Source organism: Callorhinchus milii, unplaced genomic scaffold, assembly GCF_018977255.1.
Source record: "Callorhinchus milii isolate IMCB2004 unplaced genomic scaffold, IMCB_Cmil_1.0 Scaffold5, whole genome shotgun sequence".
Lineage (NCBI taxonomy): Eukaryota > Metazoa > Chordata > Chondrichthyes > Chimaeriformes > Callorhinchidae > Callorhinchus > Callorhinchus milii.
This window is the reverse complement of record NW_024704746.1, coordinates 40162213-40179515: the sequence shown is the minus strand read 5'-3', so window position 1 is coordinate 40179515 and position 17303 is coordinate 40162213. Positions and strand designations below refer to the sequence as shown.

Below are 17303 nucleotides of genomic sequence, written 5' to 3'. Positions count from 1 at the left end.
TCAAACTGTTGGTGTGAAATGCCTTTTATTTCGACCATTCATTCCTTCCAGAAGTGGTGCGGTCAACATCGAGGCTGCTTTGGATTTTGAGTCCGGATCGAGCCCGCTTTTGCAAACCCTTTTGCCCAACCACCCCATCCAACCCATCCCCCCCCCCCCCCCCCCCCACCCCCTGACAGACGGACACCAGACCCAGAGAAACGGACTGAGACCTCAGCCCAAGTAGCCGGCGATGGCGGCGGGAGTGGCAGCGTGGCTGCCCTTCGCCCGGGCGGCGGCTATCGGGTGGATGCCGGTGGCCAGCAACCCCATGCCGGCCGCCCCGACCCAGAGGAAGCGCTCCCAGGACGGGCTCGTCGTGTTGAACGTGAGCGGCCGGCGCTTCCAGACCTGGAGCAACACCCTGGAGCGCTACCCGGACACCTTGCTGGGCAGCTCGGAGAAGGACTTCTTCTACCACGAGGAGACGGGCGAGTACTTCTTCGACCGCGACCCGGACATCTTCAGGAGCATCCTGAACTTCTACCGCACCGGGAAGCTGCACTACCCGCGGCACGAGTGCATCGCGGCTTACGACGAGGAGCTGTCGTTCTTCGGCGTCATCCCGGAGATCGTCGGCGACTGCTGCTACGAGGAGTACAAGGACCGCCGGCGGGAGAACACGGAGCGGCTGCTGGACGACGCCGAGGACGAGACCGGGCAGGACCGGCTGCCCTCCATGACCGCCCGGCAGCAGGTCTGGCGGGCGTTCGAGAACCCGCACACCAGCACCTTGGCGCTGGTCTTCTACTACGTGACCGGCTTCTTCATCGCCGTCTCGGTCATCGCCAACGTGGTGGAGACGGTGCCGTGCGGGCTGGCGGGCGGCCACCACCCGCGGGAGCTGCCGTGCGGCGAGCGCTACGCCCTGGCCTTCTTCTGCCTGGACACGGCGTGCGTCATGATCTTCACGGTCGAGTACCTGCTGCGGCTGCTGGCGGCCCCGAGCCGCTACCGCTTCGTGCGGAGCGTCATGAGCATCATCGACGTGGTGGCCATCCTGCCCTACTACATCGGGCTGATCATGACCGACAACGAGGACGTGAGCGGCGCCTTCGTCACCCTCCGGGTCTTCAGGGTCTTCCGGATCTTCAAGTTCTCGAGGCACTCGCAGGGCCTCCGGATCCTGGGCTACACCCTCAAGAGCTGCGCCTCCGAGCTCGGCTTCCTGCTCTTCTCGCTCACCATGGCCATCATCATCTTCGCCACCGTCATGTTTTACGCCGAGAAGGGCTCGTCGGCCACCAAGTTCACCAGCATCCCGGCCGCCTTCTGGTACACCATCGTCACCATGACCACCCTGGGGTAAGCGGCTCTCGGATGGGGTGGTCGACTCCCCGACACGTGTTGGGTGTGGGTGGGGGTGGGGTGTGAGGTGTGAGGTTGGGGGGTAACAGCAGAGAGGTAAGTATTTGTGGCTTCCAGTATCTCTTCTTTCCTGGTCCTGTTTTTTTAAGACATCCACGTGGTTCTAGTGCTTCTCCCCCCCCCCCCTCCACCCCCCCCCCCCACCCCCCCACCACCTCTCCATTTGAAGTAACTGTTGCTGCAAGTAGCGCCGATTCTTATCATTGAAAGTTCTCCTAACTTCCAAGGTGTTGTTCCCCGAGCAAACAATCTCGGAGAAGGGCATCTTGGCCCGCGGGTTCCCAATGGCGCTGGAGCAGAATGCGGGTTCTCTTTCTTTGCCTGTGTACTGACTTATGGTTTGTAGAGAAGGAAGGAAGGAAGGAAGGAAACTCATTGGAAGTGCAACTAAAGTGGTATTACATCATTCCGCACTAGCGAGTCTGTCTGTCCATGTAGACATATCCACAGTAACAAGGTAAGCATTACATCAAGGGATTGGTAGTAATGGATTGTAAACCATGCACACCTTCCTAGTAGTAAAGAAAGGTTGGAAAGGAGTGCCGTGATTTACGTTGTACAATTCAAAGTGACAACTAAACAGTTCTAGTGTCTCTTTGCTGATGTTCCATATTGTTTTGAGCTGCACTATACAGGACTGCATTCTACTTTCAACTGGATGCCAGGACACATATTCTGTAAACATTGGGCCCAACAGATCATTCCGTGATACTAAATGCCAATATTGAGGTAAATAAATCCCAGCTTGATTTTGCAGAAAGCACAAGATGAATGTGGAAGAGGGAACTGACACACAACTACCAATCATCCAACATTACATTTAATCTGTCTACCGATAGTGAAACACTGTCAGTGGACAGATTAAATGTAATGTTGGACGATTGTTCCAGATGAAGGTAAAATTTGCCATATTTGTTCAATTACTCAAGTGTTAACACCTGTTGGTTAGATGACACTTTAGATGCTTAGAAGATTCAATTGAGGTGAAATATTGCAACATGGTGTTCACATTATTGATCAATATTTCCAAGTGCTTCTATGCTACATTGTTTCAAAAATGTTGGCCATGCAAAAGCATATTGGCAGGTGAAGATCACAAACATATTTTACGATAATAATAATAATACGGCATTTTAATGTTTCTTACTGGCCTGAAGTTCCCAAGGCAACTTCCTATCTCTGTGATCTGCTCCTACTCCATCCTCTGCTCAACTCCTCCATTCAGCTACCTCAGACCTGATCTCATCCCTTACCCCATCCATGCCAACATCGATGGCCAACCATTCAGATCTTACACTCCTCGCCTCTGAACTCTCTTCCTCTACCCATTATCTTAACCCATCACTATCTGGCTTCAAGATCCAACTTAAAACCTACCTCTTTAACCTCATCTGGTGTCACTTCCCCCTTCCTCCTTCTCCACTGCTCGGGGTCCGACCCTGTCACAGTAAAGTGCTCCGGGATGTTATCCTACGTGAAGGGTGTAATAAATGCAAGTTGGTGGTGAAGTTGATGGCAGTTTACCTGGTAAACAAGCAGCTGCTGCAGTATTCACACCATGGTGCATTTAAGCATGAGCTGAGATGATGAATGTTGGCTGGGTGTTTGACCATCGGTCAGGGGGTAATAATATCCATGCTTGATGTAATCCTCTTGTGATACTTGTACATGTTTACGGATCACTGGAACAGAAATGCTGAAATTGCTGAAATTTTCCACCTCTCCAGCTCGGAGATAGTGAGGCCAGTTGTTAGTTGCACTTTTGAATTTTCTGAAGCGATATCTGTATCAAATACTTTTCATAACTTTGGGAAAGCATGCAATCCGTGAATCTCATTGTATTGTGAAGTAAATGTACTTTCTTCAGCTACTATCCAATGCATCACAGTAAGCAAATATGCAAAGCAATATTTGGAAATATTTGTAAGCCAAATACCATCTCGCGATGGATATCACTATCTTAACACTTTTTGATACTTAGAAAAATCTAAAGTTCCTATGGACGGAGAAGGTGACTCATAAGGACTCATTCATTAACTGATCCTCTGGATATAATGGAAGTATTCTAGACAAAAATATAGTAATACAAAGTCTCATCAAACTGATCATTGTCATTAGAATTCCTGATAGTAGTCGCTCAGATAAAATGTTAAATAATTAACTTCTACGTAAAAATAGAAATGGCCGGGTACTCAGACATGATATTTAATGTTTCACTATAGATGTGAAGGTAAAAATAACGTGAAATTTTAATACAGCTGTGCCATAATTAATGGCACATTGTTGAAGAGCAGCAATATTAACCCATGTTTATTATTAGAACATGGTGCCACCTAGTCTTTTCTCTGTCCCAAACCTCAAACTGAAAACTGAGGCATAAATCATCTGTACTTTTGGTGGCTGGTGAGAATTAAATATACCCCTAAGTCTTTTTTAGATGGCACGTTGTATTTGGTACCAGCACAAGCAATCATATTTATTTCTTAAGTCACAGTTCCCTTTCATGTTTCAGCTGTAAAGTGTGAAAATATAACTCTTTATGGTTTCCTTATTAGGAATTCCATTAAATCTACTGGAAGATTACACATCACATTCATCATGCCACATTATCAAGATATCAAATGTACTATTAGCGTTTATCTATTATAGCAATGATTTTGTTGAAATACGAGGTGTGTCAGCTATAGCTTTCTATCCCCAGAGCAGGCAATGATTTCAGCTTGAGATGCTGAAATGAAGATTATGTTGAGTAAACTGTAAAGCAAGGATCTAAAGTAGATTTCTCTGTCTGTTTTTTTAAAATACCTTTTTTGACAAATTACAGTGAAATTTCATTGGTGTAATGTTAAACTCATCAGTGAGTATTTTCTAGAGCTTTGTGTATTTCTGTCCAAAAATCTGCTCAAATCATCAGGCTGCAACACATCAATGGGAAGGAATCCAATTACTCTCTAGCACTGAGGCGAGATCTAATAGATGGATGCTGTGCAAGCTTTTGAGGGTAGACACCGTGACGATTTTGAGGTCCATCTCATTAATGAATTGTAGTTCTGTAGCATGCATCACTTTACTTATTTATTGAAGAGATAATAAGAAATAACTGGCTTCTTTATAAAGTCATAAATAATATGACAGGAAAATATTAAGTGCACTGAGATGGGACAGATTTGCATTTTCATGTTGAAGCTCTGTGTGTTCCATTGGTTTTTTCATTCGCTAAAATGAATGTGAGACAAATATGCATGTTTAAGAAGTCGTTCTAATTAAAAAGGAACGGCATTTCTGTTTGCTGAATATTTGTGTACTCAGCTGCAAAATGGTTAGATGTTTCCAATTTCCACAAGACATCAGGAAAACAAACGTTGCTATGTTTTTCTTCACAATGTATTGTTGTACAAACTAGGGAAAAGTTTGAAAACTACTTGAACTTATAATGTGAGATTCTCAGAAGGCTGCTGAGTTTTATGAACCTTCACAGGCAAAAACGTCTTTTCTGCTGTTAGATAAATTCACTGGCTGGCAAGTTTAAAATTTACAGACTGGCAGAGAATAAAATGCTTTCATCTGAAAAAGCCTGTAAGTGCACTGACATTTGGAGAATCACACTTAGTGCAAAATTTTCCCAATGGTAGGTCCTGCAAAATAGATTGAAACTTATTTTCAATGGAAATGCTGCTGTCTTGATCTAGCAAATGATTACTTGTTGAAAAAGGCAGATTCGAGGACTGGGTGGTATGATGATTCACAGTGTTTATTCATTCTGGTAATGTTTTTTAATTCAGCCTTAATTTTGAACATGGTGTTCAAAATTTCTAATAACAATAGAAAATGAATCTGAAAGTTAAGACTGAATCCAACAATGCACCAAAATTCTGGACACTCTGAAATCCTACATAAATAGAGTCAATCTAGATTCAGCTGGAATTTCTGCCCACATATGTCTAATATTGTTGGTAAAATTGAATGACATACATTTGTTCCCTTGGTTTTCAGAATAAGAAATATTTAGAGGTAGTATATGTTTTCTGACAATTAATTTGATGCAGTTGATGTTAATTGGCACCCATAGTCAAAGTTACTGGATATAGTTTGTTTGGCACACACCCTGATATAAGAAGTTCCTACATTAACTCTTCAAAATATACATCTTGTAAAAAAAAAAGCAAAGGGTAAAAAAAGTCACAGGAGAAAGAAACTGTACAATGTTCAATACCAATGAAATGACAAATTTATCGAGTAAGCTATTGGTTATATCAGTCAAATACTTATGAATACTTTGTTAGTGTCAGGCTGGCTCAGTAGAAAAAACCTCTTGCTTCTGAATCAGAAGGTTGTGGGTTCAAACCACATATCAGGACTTTCAACTCACTGCCCAGGTTGATACCCCAATGCAGTGCTTGGGGAATGCTGCTCTGTTGGAGATGCTGTCCTTTCGATGAGACGTTTAAACCAACGTCCTGTATGCCTGTGCATGTGTATATTTAAGGTATCATTGCAATATTTGAAAAGAGAAGGGACTTCCTTCTGATGAACTGGCCAACAATTCCCCAAATAAAAATTGGTCAGTCACTTCACGGCTGATTGTGGGACATTACTGTGCACAAATTAGCTGCCACTTTTGTCGACAAAATAGTCATTACAGTGTATCCTGTGAAGTACTTTGAAATGTCCTACTGACTATTGTCAGTGCTATACAAAATGTAAGGATTATTATTATTACTTTTGAAGAACACTCATCCTTCACCTTATATCCCAATCTTTTGTAGCCACAGAAGGGAAACGAGCAGCTGTGTTCTTACCCTTACAATCTATAGTTAGTAACATTAAGAAAGACTGCTCACCCCAAGAGGTAACCATGACATGATTGATATTATCTGTAGACATATTTGAACTTGAACTTGTCAATTTATCCACTTTGAACTTGTTGCAGGAGTTAAGACAGTTTTTTTTAATGTTTTGTTTGTCCTGAATTCTTGTTTTCTTGCTGTACGTGTTTGTGTTATTGTTCTTGCTTATCAATCATCACTCAACATATTTATAGGAGACTACTGTTTATCACCCTGAGGGCATTCATGTTATTCCTGCAGACATCTGTCCCAACTTTTTATTTTCTCTGAGTGAGTACTGCGTTGTTTGTTGTGTCAATATAAATTATGATTGTGTAAGTTTCTCTTTTGTTTATTGCTAAATGTATCATCTTTATGTAAACTATACTTTTAAGCACAATTTTCAAACAATTGGTTCCCTGTTGACACATTGGCAGCCTGTTTAATTTTGTATTCATTTGCATTTCAGTCTAGTTTTTTTTTATGAGCTAACCGCACATGGTGCAGCAATATGAAAAGTATAGGATATACTCGACTGCACCTGGAAAAAGGGAGCTTCTCTCAGTGTTGTGGTCAACAGTCCCCTAAATAAAATTGGTCACTCACAATATGGATAATGATGGGACATTGCTGTGCACAAATTGGCAGCTGCATTCGCCTCCAAATAAACAGTTACTAGATTTCACAGTCCAAATCCTGTGAAATGCTTTGAAACTTCTCGACACTATATCAAATACAAGGATTGCTATTATATATGCTTGTCGAGCAAGAACAGTGCAACGGAAACCGATTTTATTTATTTAAAAATCTCTCCGAATGTTTTTGATCAAAGGAGCAGGAACAGGACTTTACCTTTGTGAAAAATTACACAATCACTACACTTTGTAGGTTATCCTGTGAAGTGATTTGAGATACTCTCCTGATGTGGAAGGCACTATATCAAATGTAAAGATTATGATTACGTATTGAGGCCGCGTCGACCAATATTGCTGAATTCCACTCATGTGGATGCACACTGTAGTAAGCACAGTAAAGCAGTGTATCATTTCCTATTAGTGCATTGTTTTGAATGCACTGATTAGACAGCAATGTAATTACAGTGTTTACAGGGAGGAAAATAGTAGTGGACCTGGCACAAATCAGGAAGCAATAAAAGCAAATATATTGACAGGATCCATAAGATAAAAGAGCATCACTCAGATGATCACAAAATTAGTTTGAATGAAGAAGGCCCTTTGGCCCACCTGATCTCAACCTTCCAGAATACCCACTCTGCTATCCTTCCAACATGACATCAAACTGCTGTTTAACATTTCAGACGTCATGAAAGCTACACCTGGGATGGTGACGGGACATCATGTTGAAGGGGCACAGGTGCATATGAGAAAGACCTCCCAAGACATTATTACTATATGAATATAATAATAATAATCCATGTATTTGATACAGTGTCTTATCAGGTCTTTCAGATGTCTCAAAGCTCTTCACACAATGTGTAAAGTGAATTGACTGTATATTTTGTGGGTAAAACGCAGCATCTAATTGTGCACAACAGTGACCTACAAACAGTTGTGGATTGAGTGACCAAATTATTCTTTTTTTATTTATTATTTTTTTTGGAAGGATTATTTCACCCGGAAATCAGGTTCCTACTTCCTGCTAATAAAGGCGTGTGGAGTTAGGAAACTTGCCTAACATTTTGTCCTGTCCGGGAATCAAACCCAGGTCTTCTCACTTGCAAGGCTACTGACATTGAATAATAATAATAATAATAATAATCCTTGCATTTGATATAGCGCTTTTCACGTCAGGAGGACGTCCCAAAGCGCTTCACAGAACACACTGTAAAGTGAATTGACTGTATATTTGTGGGCGAACGCGGCAGCCAATTGCGCACAGCAATGTCCCACAAACAGTCGTAGATTGAAAATGACCAATTTATTATTGTTTTGTTTTTTTGGAGGGATTATTATTAGGCGTGTGGAGTAAGGAAACTTGCCCAAGATTTCGCCCTGCCTGGAATTGAACTCAGGTCTCTCACTTGCAAAGCGAGTGCTCTAACCACTGAGCTACAGGACTCCACTTATCATTTATATCATTTACACCATGATTATTGATTGAGTGGATTGAGTGAACCAAATTTTTTAAATTTTTATTTGTAACAACTGTAATAAATGTAACAACAACTTACATGTATTTAACATCCATTTATTTATGAAGGACGTTAAATAAATGTAAGTTTTTGTTGCTGAGAAGATTTTGAAAGAATGTCTTGGCAAAGATTGGCAGGTACAAAGACATTGTAAATTGAGAGAAATGATCATCTTTTACATAAATAGGTGTAAAATTATTACTGATATGTGCCATGCAAATGTGGAATTTGAATCGAATAGGTGATTCATCGGTGGTTAGCTTGACTATAATTTGAAGTTGTAAAGTGAAATAACAGCAAAACAAGGACCTCCTAAAATGTTGTCAACTCTTGTCAATCTTTGCACCGCCACCGTAATTGCACATGGGAACATTCGCTGAAAGTGCATTACTTGCGGTTACTGTTGTATTGCCTTGGCAGAACACTCTGATTACATATTTTTAGCAAGAATAGTTTTTGCAACTGTGACCTTAAGAATCAATTTCGAAGGAATTGTAATTTTGTAAATGCATTAATGATTTGTGATTTCCAAATGCAACATAAATGTATTTTCAGTGCAGCTGATATCGAAGGTGACATTTTTCAGAACATTTTTTGTTGTATCTCTGGAATTGTGCTCTATTACATCTCTTTGCTAAGTAATACCTTCAGGTTTTGATTTGCCATCACAGACAGAATTGCGAATAAAATGCCTTACGGCTGTTTTGATCTCTTCTGCAGTACTTTCAACAAAGTACAGTCAATACATTGGTAATTGAGAGAAATGTATGGAACTGTTCAAGACGAATTTAAAAAATGTACGGCTTCAGACACATGAATCATGCAGTGAACTTCCACTAAATAAATGTCATATTTTGCATCCTGAAAAACGTACACTTCAAACGGAACTCAATTTTTTCAATAAATTTCCTAATGCATAGTCAGATTACTTATTATTATATCAGGGTACTAGAAAACTGTAATATCAAATTGACTTTCTGTGCGAGGAATATATTCCTGTCCAGTGGTAGAGCACTGAAGCTTGCGACATTTTTTTCACATATCCTGACAGCTAATAACACTCATGGGTGGATATTCACCCTTGTTAGTCAATTTACCAACCTTTGCCAGCAAGTGTACATTATTCTCTGGTGTTAGTAAATTTACTGATGTTTGGTGGTAGATTTCCTATAAAAAAGGGATTTCCAGTGGGAAGCATATGCTGCCAAAGCTTGGTATATTTACCAAAAAACAAGAAGCATATGCTTTCAATCGCAACCCTCAGTTAACTGAGAATAATAAATCCAGAATAATGTTTATTTTTGACTCATTTGTTAGGTGAACTGCAAATAAAGGAAAAAATATGAAAATAATGTATGTTTGGTGCCGGCACGATTGACTGGTCTGGATTCTTCAGAAACCTACCGTGATTTGTGTTATGACTTGCATTCTGATTTCCTGGTGTGCTAACAAACAGTTCTCCAGATTAAGACTTCAACTGCCTTGTTATTAAGGAGTAGTGATTTATAAACTGTAAGATAGTTATATTTTAGTAGTGGAAATACATAATAAGGGATGTAGATTTTTGAAGTCACTGTGTTTATGTTCAAGACATCTACTGTTATTTCCCCACTTGACAAGTGTGTCAGGCTGGCTCAATTGGTAGCATTCTCACTTCTAAGTCAGAAGCTTATGGATTCAAGCTCCATGTCAGGACTTAGAACTAAGACTAAGATGACACTAATGCAGTGCTAAGGATGTGCTGCATAGTCGGAGGTGCTGTCCTTCAGATGACACATTAAACTGAGGCCCCATTGACTTGTTCAGGTCGATATTAAAAATCCCATAGCACGATTCAAAAAGCGAAGTTCTTCCCAGTGTCCCAGCCAACAATTCCCCAAATACAATTGGTTATTCAATCGATGGCTATTTTTGGGACATTGCTGTGCACAAACTGACTGCCGCCAGGGGTGGACTAACTCTTTGGGGAATTGGGAAATTTCTCAAGTGCCCCCGTGGATGATTCCTGAACATCTCCATGATTGGGACCCACAACTTCCCACCCTGAAGCCTGACATCTGGGTGAGTGATAGCTCAGACCAGCCAATCATTGCTCAGAGCCAGGCCTCTCTCATGACTGACAGCTGCAATAGCCAATTACCACTAGGATCTCGCCCTCCTGTTTAACACTGGACACAGTTTTTAAACGCAGTTGGTTTAATGCCAAATTGGCACCCCAATTTACTTGAAATTCCTGAGCCCTTTTAGGGCTGTGTCACTGGCTGCCGCACCTATATAAAAAAAGACAGTCACTCCATTTAACAATATACTCTGTGAAGCACTTTGGGATATCCTCCTCTCGTGAAAGGTGCTGTATGAAAACAAAAGGATCATTATTGTATTATTATTATAAGAGATGAAAAATGTGTGCTGTTCTCAGTCTCTATTGACAGATTTATTCAAAACAAATAAGGAATGTTTGTTTTAGATGATAAGATTGATTGTCCAGGCCCTTGGGACATCCTCCCGACGTGAAAGGCACTATGCAAATGTAATTTTGTTGATGTTGTTGATACTGTTTTAGCTCTGGCCATTTACAAAGGACATGTAATTTAATATTTTACAGTGTTATTTTGTGGAATTATACTACATTTCCACAATTATTTTCACAGGCCAATTTGGTAGGACATGAGAGGCAGACTGGTCACTGAGAGCAGGGATTCTTCCCACTTAGTTTCCCACCAACCATCCAAAACTCTGGCACCTGCCTCCTCACCCATACCAAATTGCATGCCCATCACCCCAATCCTCACCAGGCTCCACTGATTCTTTCTCACTCTCCAAAATGATTGATATCAAGATCCTCACCCTCACATACAAATCCCTTTGCACCCTAGCATCTCTGCTTGTACATTACTTCTCTGCCCAACCCCTTCGTTCAGTGACTCAAGGCTCATATGCGTTGCCTGAACTCTCTGCACTGCCATTGGAGGTGAAGCCTTTAGCTACTATGACCCCACTGTCTGGAACTCTCTGCCCCAATCCCTCCACTGTGTCCCCTGTTTATCTTTAAATCCCACCTGAAAACCTAGATCTTCAACCATACCTACGGTCAACTCTCCTGCTTTTAATGTTGCTCAGTATTTAACCTAGGCACTGTTCAGCATTCCAAGACATAAAGTGTGCTATATAATCTCCAAGTTATTGTTGTTGGATTTAGTGGTTGGTCACACTATTTTCACAGTAATCATGTGCAACCAAGAGCTGCTGTACCTTTAAAATATTCTGAAGGTTTCTCATTCCGATGGTCCTTTAATGCAGAGAACAAGCTGTTCAGTTGATTACTAAATTGTTTTGGTTCACAGAAGCCACTGACATCAAACATTATTGCCAATTAAAGTAAGTGTAAACCTAAACTGGAAAGGTATATTTTAGCCCCACAGGAATGGCATTACCAAGCACTATTCTAAATGGACACATTTAGTTTGATTTTACTATGTACACAAAGCTCTTTGTGGGTTTTGGTTGTGTATTGATTGAATGGATAACATTTTAGCTGTGTGGTTGAATATCCCTGCAGCGTCGTAACTGAGAGAAAGCAGTAAGTGCCACTAAATTCACCACAGTGCACAGATCTTTATGATCATTATTTCACGCATAGTATGTTAATAGTGTTTGTGATCTCGTGACAAATGCATTGTTTTCAAGCTTTTATTGATCCCATTCTTAATTTATAGGCTTTATAAACCATTTTGCTGAATAAACTGTCAGTGACCACAAGAAGATAAAGTCTGTATTTAATCTACAGCTATATTCTATTAGCCATTATACTGGCATAGACTTGTCTGAAGCTGTAACAAGATTTTTGGGTTGCTAACCCAGTTTCAACCTTTATTGAGGAAGTCCCTGCCCATTGACTCCAACCTCACTGTTCTACTTACCTGACGTTACTCCTGCAAAGGCTGAATTGATTTTGAAAAAGGCTTTAAATGGTCCATGTGTAGATCAGCCAAGCTTATTATACTAACTAACAGCGAATCTTTACACACCTAATTGTGGTTAAACTGTGATGATTTAACTGAAGTGGAATGTCTGAATGTCTCTGAAATGATTACAGCAAACTCCGGATAACTCAATCCTGGCTTAACTTGTCACTACTGTTTTAGTCGCCACAATGTCAATATCCCACAAGCTTCCCAATCAAAATGTTAATAAGGGACTTCACTTACCACTCTGTTTAACATGTAGCATCTCACAATCCATAAATTCTTGTAAGTAGTTGCAATGTCAAATGTATCAGCTAACTCATCCTATAAGAAGTTGTCATGCATCACAGAAAACTTCCACCCTCGCTTCTCCCCCCCCCCTTCCCCCCCCATTAGACCAGCAAAATCACCATGGACCAAAATTGTCTTACAGGCCCAGACAATATGAAATTCAAGCCTCAAAAAGGGTGCATCATTATGGATGCAAGTAGTTAATATGGGGTGGTATAAACAGGGATAAAGGTTGGTTTGAATACCTTTTTACATGGTGATGGATTTCCTCAGGAAACAGACACCCAGCTGATCAAAACAATGCCCTCCATTTCAGAGGGATATTTCATGTGTTTCAAATGTTAACGTGTGTTGACCAATTTTCTATTTGCTCTCCTGAGTGGTAGCTAATTGGTTTGCCCTGGCAGTTCTAATACATAATTTCTTCTATCTATACTTGTCACACATTTGGTGTCATCTCCCTTTGGGAAGAGAGAGTTAACACTTTTAGTGCTGTGTTTGTAACACTAATCTGGTGTAGTCAAATGTTTCCCATTGCTAGCGTTAGGAATCATTTTCTCCATCACTCCATCTTGCAGATGTTGAAGAGCTCACATTGGGCTTATGACCTGTCTGTTACCCTTCCCTGGATAATTAGTTTTCAAATTAATAATTCACTGCTTCATCAGATTTTGCCTAACATTTTAACTAGTGTTTTCACCAGACACTGGATCCTTTCACAGTCATATTCTTTTAATGGTAGATTTCTCCTCAGTAGTTATAATAATAATAATGATCCTTGCATTTGATATTAGCGTCTTATCACATCTTCGAGACGTCTCAAGGCCCTTCACAGAATATACTGTAAACTGAATCGGCTGTATATTTTGTGGGTGAAATGCAGCACAGTAGTGTCCCACAAAGAGTCGTAGATTGAAGTGATCAATTTATAATTTTTTTGGAAAAGTGATCCGCCAATCGACTAATAACCGGGTTCCTACTTATTGCTAGGTAAACAGAGGCGTGTGGAGTAAGAAAACTGCCAAGTATCGAACTCAGGTCCTCTCACTTGCGAGGCGAGTGCTCTAACCGCTGAGCTAATGCATCTCAAACTAGCTAAAATCCAACCCAGAAAGAAAAGTTCAAACATTCAGCTAAATTTTAGTTCACAGGATCACAAGGTTGTATAAAGAAGGCCCTTTGACTCATTTTTACCTCACCCTTCCAGATTACTAACCCACGTTCCCATTAAGCTGTCTCTCAGATGAGTCCATTGTTGTGGCCTCAATATCTTGTTCTGGAAGCCCATTCCAGCTGTTGGATTGACCTCTATATGAAGAAATACTTCCTGGTGTTTATCCTAAATTTACCTTTTATACCTCTGAATCTGTACTTAAGCTTTTACCTTGGAATATTTGAAAGTATTGTTCTGGAAGTAAGTGCTTTCTGTAGCCCATTATATAAATGTTTCTAAAGTCGTTGAGTTATCTCTCTTCCAGGTTGAAGATCCTTAGCTAGAATTTGAATCATTCTTCACACTCCTTTAACTAACCCTGGGGATCAGCCTTAGTGCTCTTCTCTGTTTCCTATTGCCTTTTAGCCATACCGTTTAGACATAAAAGGTGTACACATCTCCTCGTCTAGATAAAAACTATTTTTTCAGTATTGTTTTACCACTGTTCAGCTAATTTAATGATCAGTAACATGAATATTGCTTACCAGCCTGCCTGTTGTGTCTGATTGCACTCAGTTAATTAGTTTTAACCTTGAACAACAACAGAATTACATTTGTATAGCACCTTTCATGTCGAGAATAAGGCCAACCTGTTATTGTGACAGAAATAGAAATCTTGTGACTGAGCAATAATTCTGATGTCCTTATTAGATATATGATTATTCATGTAAGTGTCAACATGCAATGACCCCTAGGCTAAGTTGAATTGTGAGCTTGTCTTCTGAAAGCATGTTCCGGGAGAGGTCAGGATAGTGCTCAGCAGGAATCCTACCGGTTCTCCTCTGTTTTAATCCAGACAAATTAGTCCAATCATAGGTCTTTTATTGAGATAAGATAACTCAGCACAAGTTCGAGTCTGGGACATACCCTATCTGAAGACTAAGCTACTGACTTGATAAAGACTCAGGTACTAACGGGATAGACTTCAGGGGAATCCCAGCCCATTCCTTCCTTTGTGGAGTCCTTTGGCTTCCTGGTTACAGCACTCTCCTCACAAGCGAAAGGACCTGGGTTCGATTCCCGGGCAGGGCGAAAAATTGGGCAAATTTCCTTACTCCACACGCCTCTGTTTACCTAACAATAAGTAGGAGCCCAGTTGTAATTCGATTGCAGATCGCTTTTCCGGGGGTAATAATCCCTTCAACAAGCACAACAACAACAAAAAATTTGGGTCACTCAATCCACGACTGTTTCTGGAACACTGCTGTGCAAAATATGGTTAATTCACTTTGCAGTATATTTGGTGAAGTGCTTTGAGACGTTGAGAAGATGTGATAAAGAGCTATATCAAATGCAAGGATTGTTATTATTATTAACAAAATAGTAACCACATTATTCTAATTAAAGTAAATATGAACATTAGAACAAACACTGAACGCACTGGTAGGAGACTGTTCCATTGTACTGTCAAGTACTTGTACTATTTACTTAGCCTCTTGTCTTTGTTACTGTTAAAAGCAAAACACAAAGCGGGGAAGTTAATCTGCTAATCTCCTGTGTGGATAGCATTAATATGACACTGAGCCCTATGCTGCGCTGTAGACACTTGGTGACTCATTGCGTTGCACCCAGATAGGATGGATGGAATCGTAAAGTTTTTTTGCTCTCCTTTTCCAAGATCTTTTCATTCACTTCTCTTATTTTGCATTGTGCTGTACTTTACCTCCTCTCCCAACGCTGAATATACTTATTATGCTACTGAATACAGCATTTACCCATCAAATCAAAGAAAGCAAATACAGCAATTCACAAGAGATACAATCATCAGTAAGTCATACAAGCTCCTCTCAGACATAAATCAGCTAGATGTAGAATAATGCACAGCAGTGAGTGATGATAAAGCTGTAATCCTTTCAAGATGTTTAATGATCTTATACTGTATACCTGAAGCTTGAGTTTTCCCTGGACGCTGGAAAACAATCTGGTCAGACACATTTACTCAATATGTTTAAATTGTCTTAGAGCTAAACAAGCAGCATGTTTATCCTATCTCTCTGTCCACATCCACATCAATGGGTCTGGTGTGATAAACTCTATTCAGGAAATGTAAGGAGTGTTACATTCTAGATATACTGGACTTCCGCATTACTACAGTGCTGTGATTTTATGTCAGTCCAAAAACGAACCAGTTTTGACCTCCATTGCACCAATTCAAGCTACCACTTGACAACCTCCAAGAGGTGTTGATGTTTTTTTTGTGCTGATGTACAGTGACGATTAACACAAAACATGCTTCTTGCACTGCTTTTTACGTTTTATTTGTACTCTTGTACTGCTTTTTACTAATTGAAAACTGACCATCCCACCAGGTCTTTCCAACCAGATGAAAGTCGCGTGTCAGTTGAGAGTAAGTATAAATTACCGTTTGTACAAATGGACAAAGCTTTGTTTCACTCTCTCTGGGTCTCGTTGTATCTTAACTATCTCTCTTGTTAACACACACAATGCAAATACATCCAAGAACCAGATATACTCAGACTCCTGCACCATAACCACACATATGCATGAGCATATACATAAATAAAGTAGAACCAATAATATCTAAAAAGGCATGATACATGCCTGACAGCAACTTTACTCTGTAGGGCTGTTCCCTAAGGAGGTCATTTAGAAGTGGTGTAACTCAATGTATAGCACGCAAGGCAACTAGGTTAGCATTAGTCTTTGCTGAGTCTTGCACTGAGACTTTAGATTTGTGTACATTAGTGGCAAAAGCTGCTATAATGTTGCATGCTTATAATTTGTCTTGGTGTTTATGATGTTTAATTAGGAGGAACATTCTCAGCCTCAGAAAAGCGGAGAGATGTCTGCAACATGTGTTTTGGAATCAGAGAGAACTATGTTACCATGGTATTTTTTCCAACATGCTGTGCTAGACTGGTCAAATATTTTACAAGGCAACCCTGTTTAATGCAGTGGTCTCGATGCATCAGCTCAGACCCCGGTAGTGAAAAATGCATAACTTCTAAGTCATCATAAAATGTGACATGGATTGCTCTTTCAAAGAGCCAGCACAGACACTGTGGGCTGAACGGCCTTAATCTGTGCTGTAAATTTCTATGGTTCTAAGAGAATTTCCAATGGAGAAGCTTCGCCGGCCTCTTTGATCTCATCCTTCCATAAATAGCAACCAGCTTCTTCCCATTGCAGCTGTTTCTTAAATGATCACTCAGGTGGAGCAAATCTTTTTGTTTTATCCATCATCCTGTATAACCCATTTCCCTGTTCATGTCCCCCTTACTCCTTTCTGATCAATTCACACAGGTTATCTGATTGAGTTTTCCGAAAGTACTTTTATTGCACTGTTCATTATACTGTGAACTTATTTTCTTAGGGCTCCCAGTCACCTGTGTGAAGCAGTTTGAGATGTCCTCCCATTGTGAAACATCCTGTTGTTGGTGATTGTGCTTACTTTTAATTGCTATTGTACATTTTCTATTGTACAAACA

General features: G+C 40.5%; 1 protein-coding gene across 2 annotated transcripts in view; it reads left to right on the top strand.

Moving 5' to 3' along the window:
• Positions 1-232: 232 nt before the first annotated feature.
• kcnd2 (potassium voltage-gated channel, Shal-related subfamily, member 2) overlaps positions 233-17303 on the top strand; it is a 192671-nt gene continuing 175600 nt past the window's right edge. For both annotated transcript variants that reach the window (XM_007904983.2, XM_007904982.2), the window contains exon 1: positions 233-1344. In XM_007904983.2, the coding sequence (XP_007903174.1) occupies positions 233-1344 (1112 nt within the window). The remainder of the gene's footprint in view (positions 1345-17303) is intronic.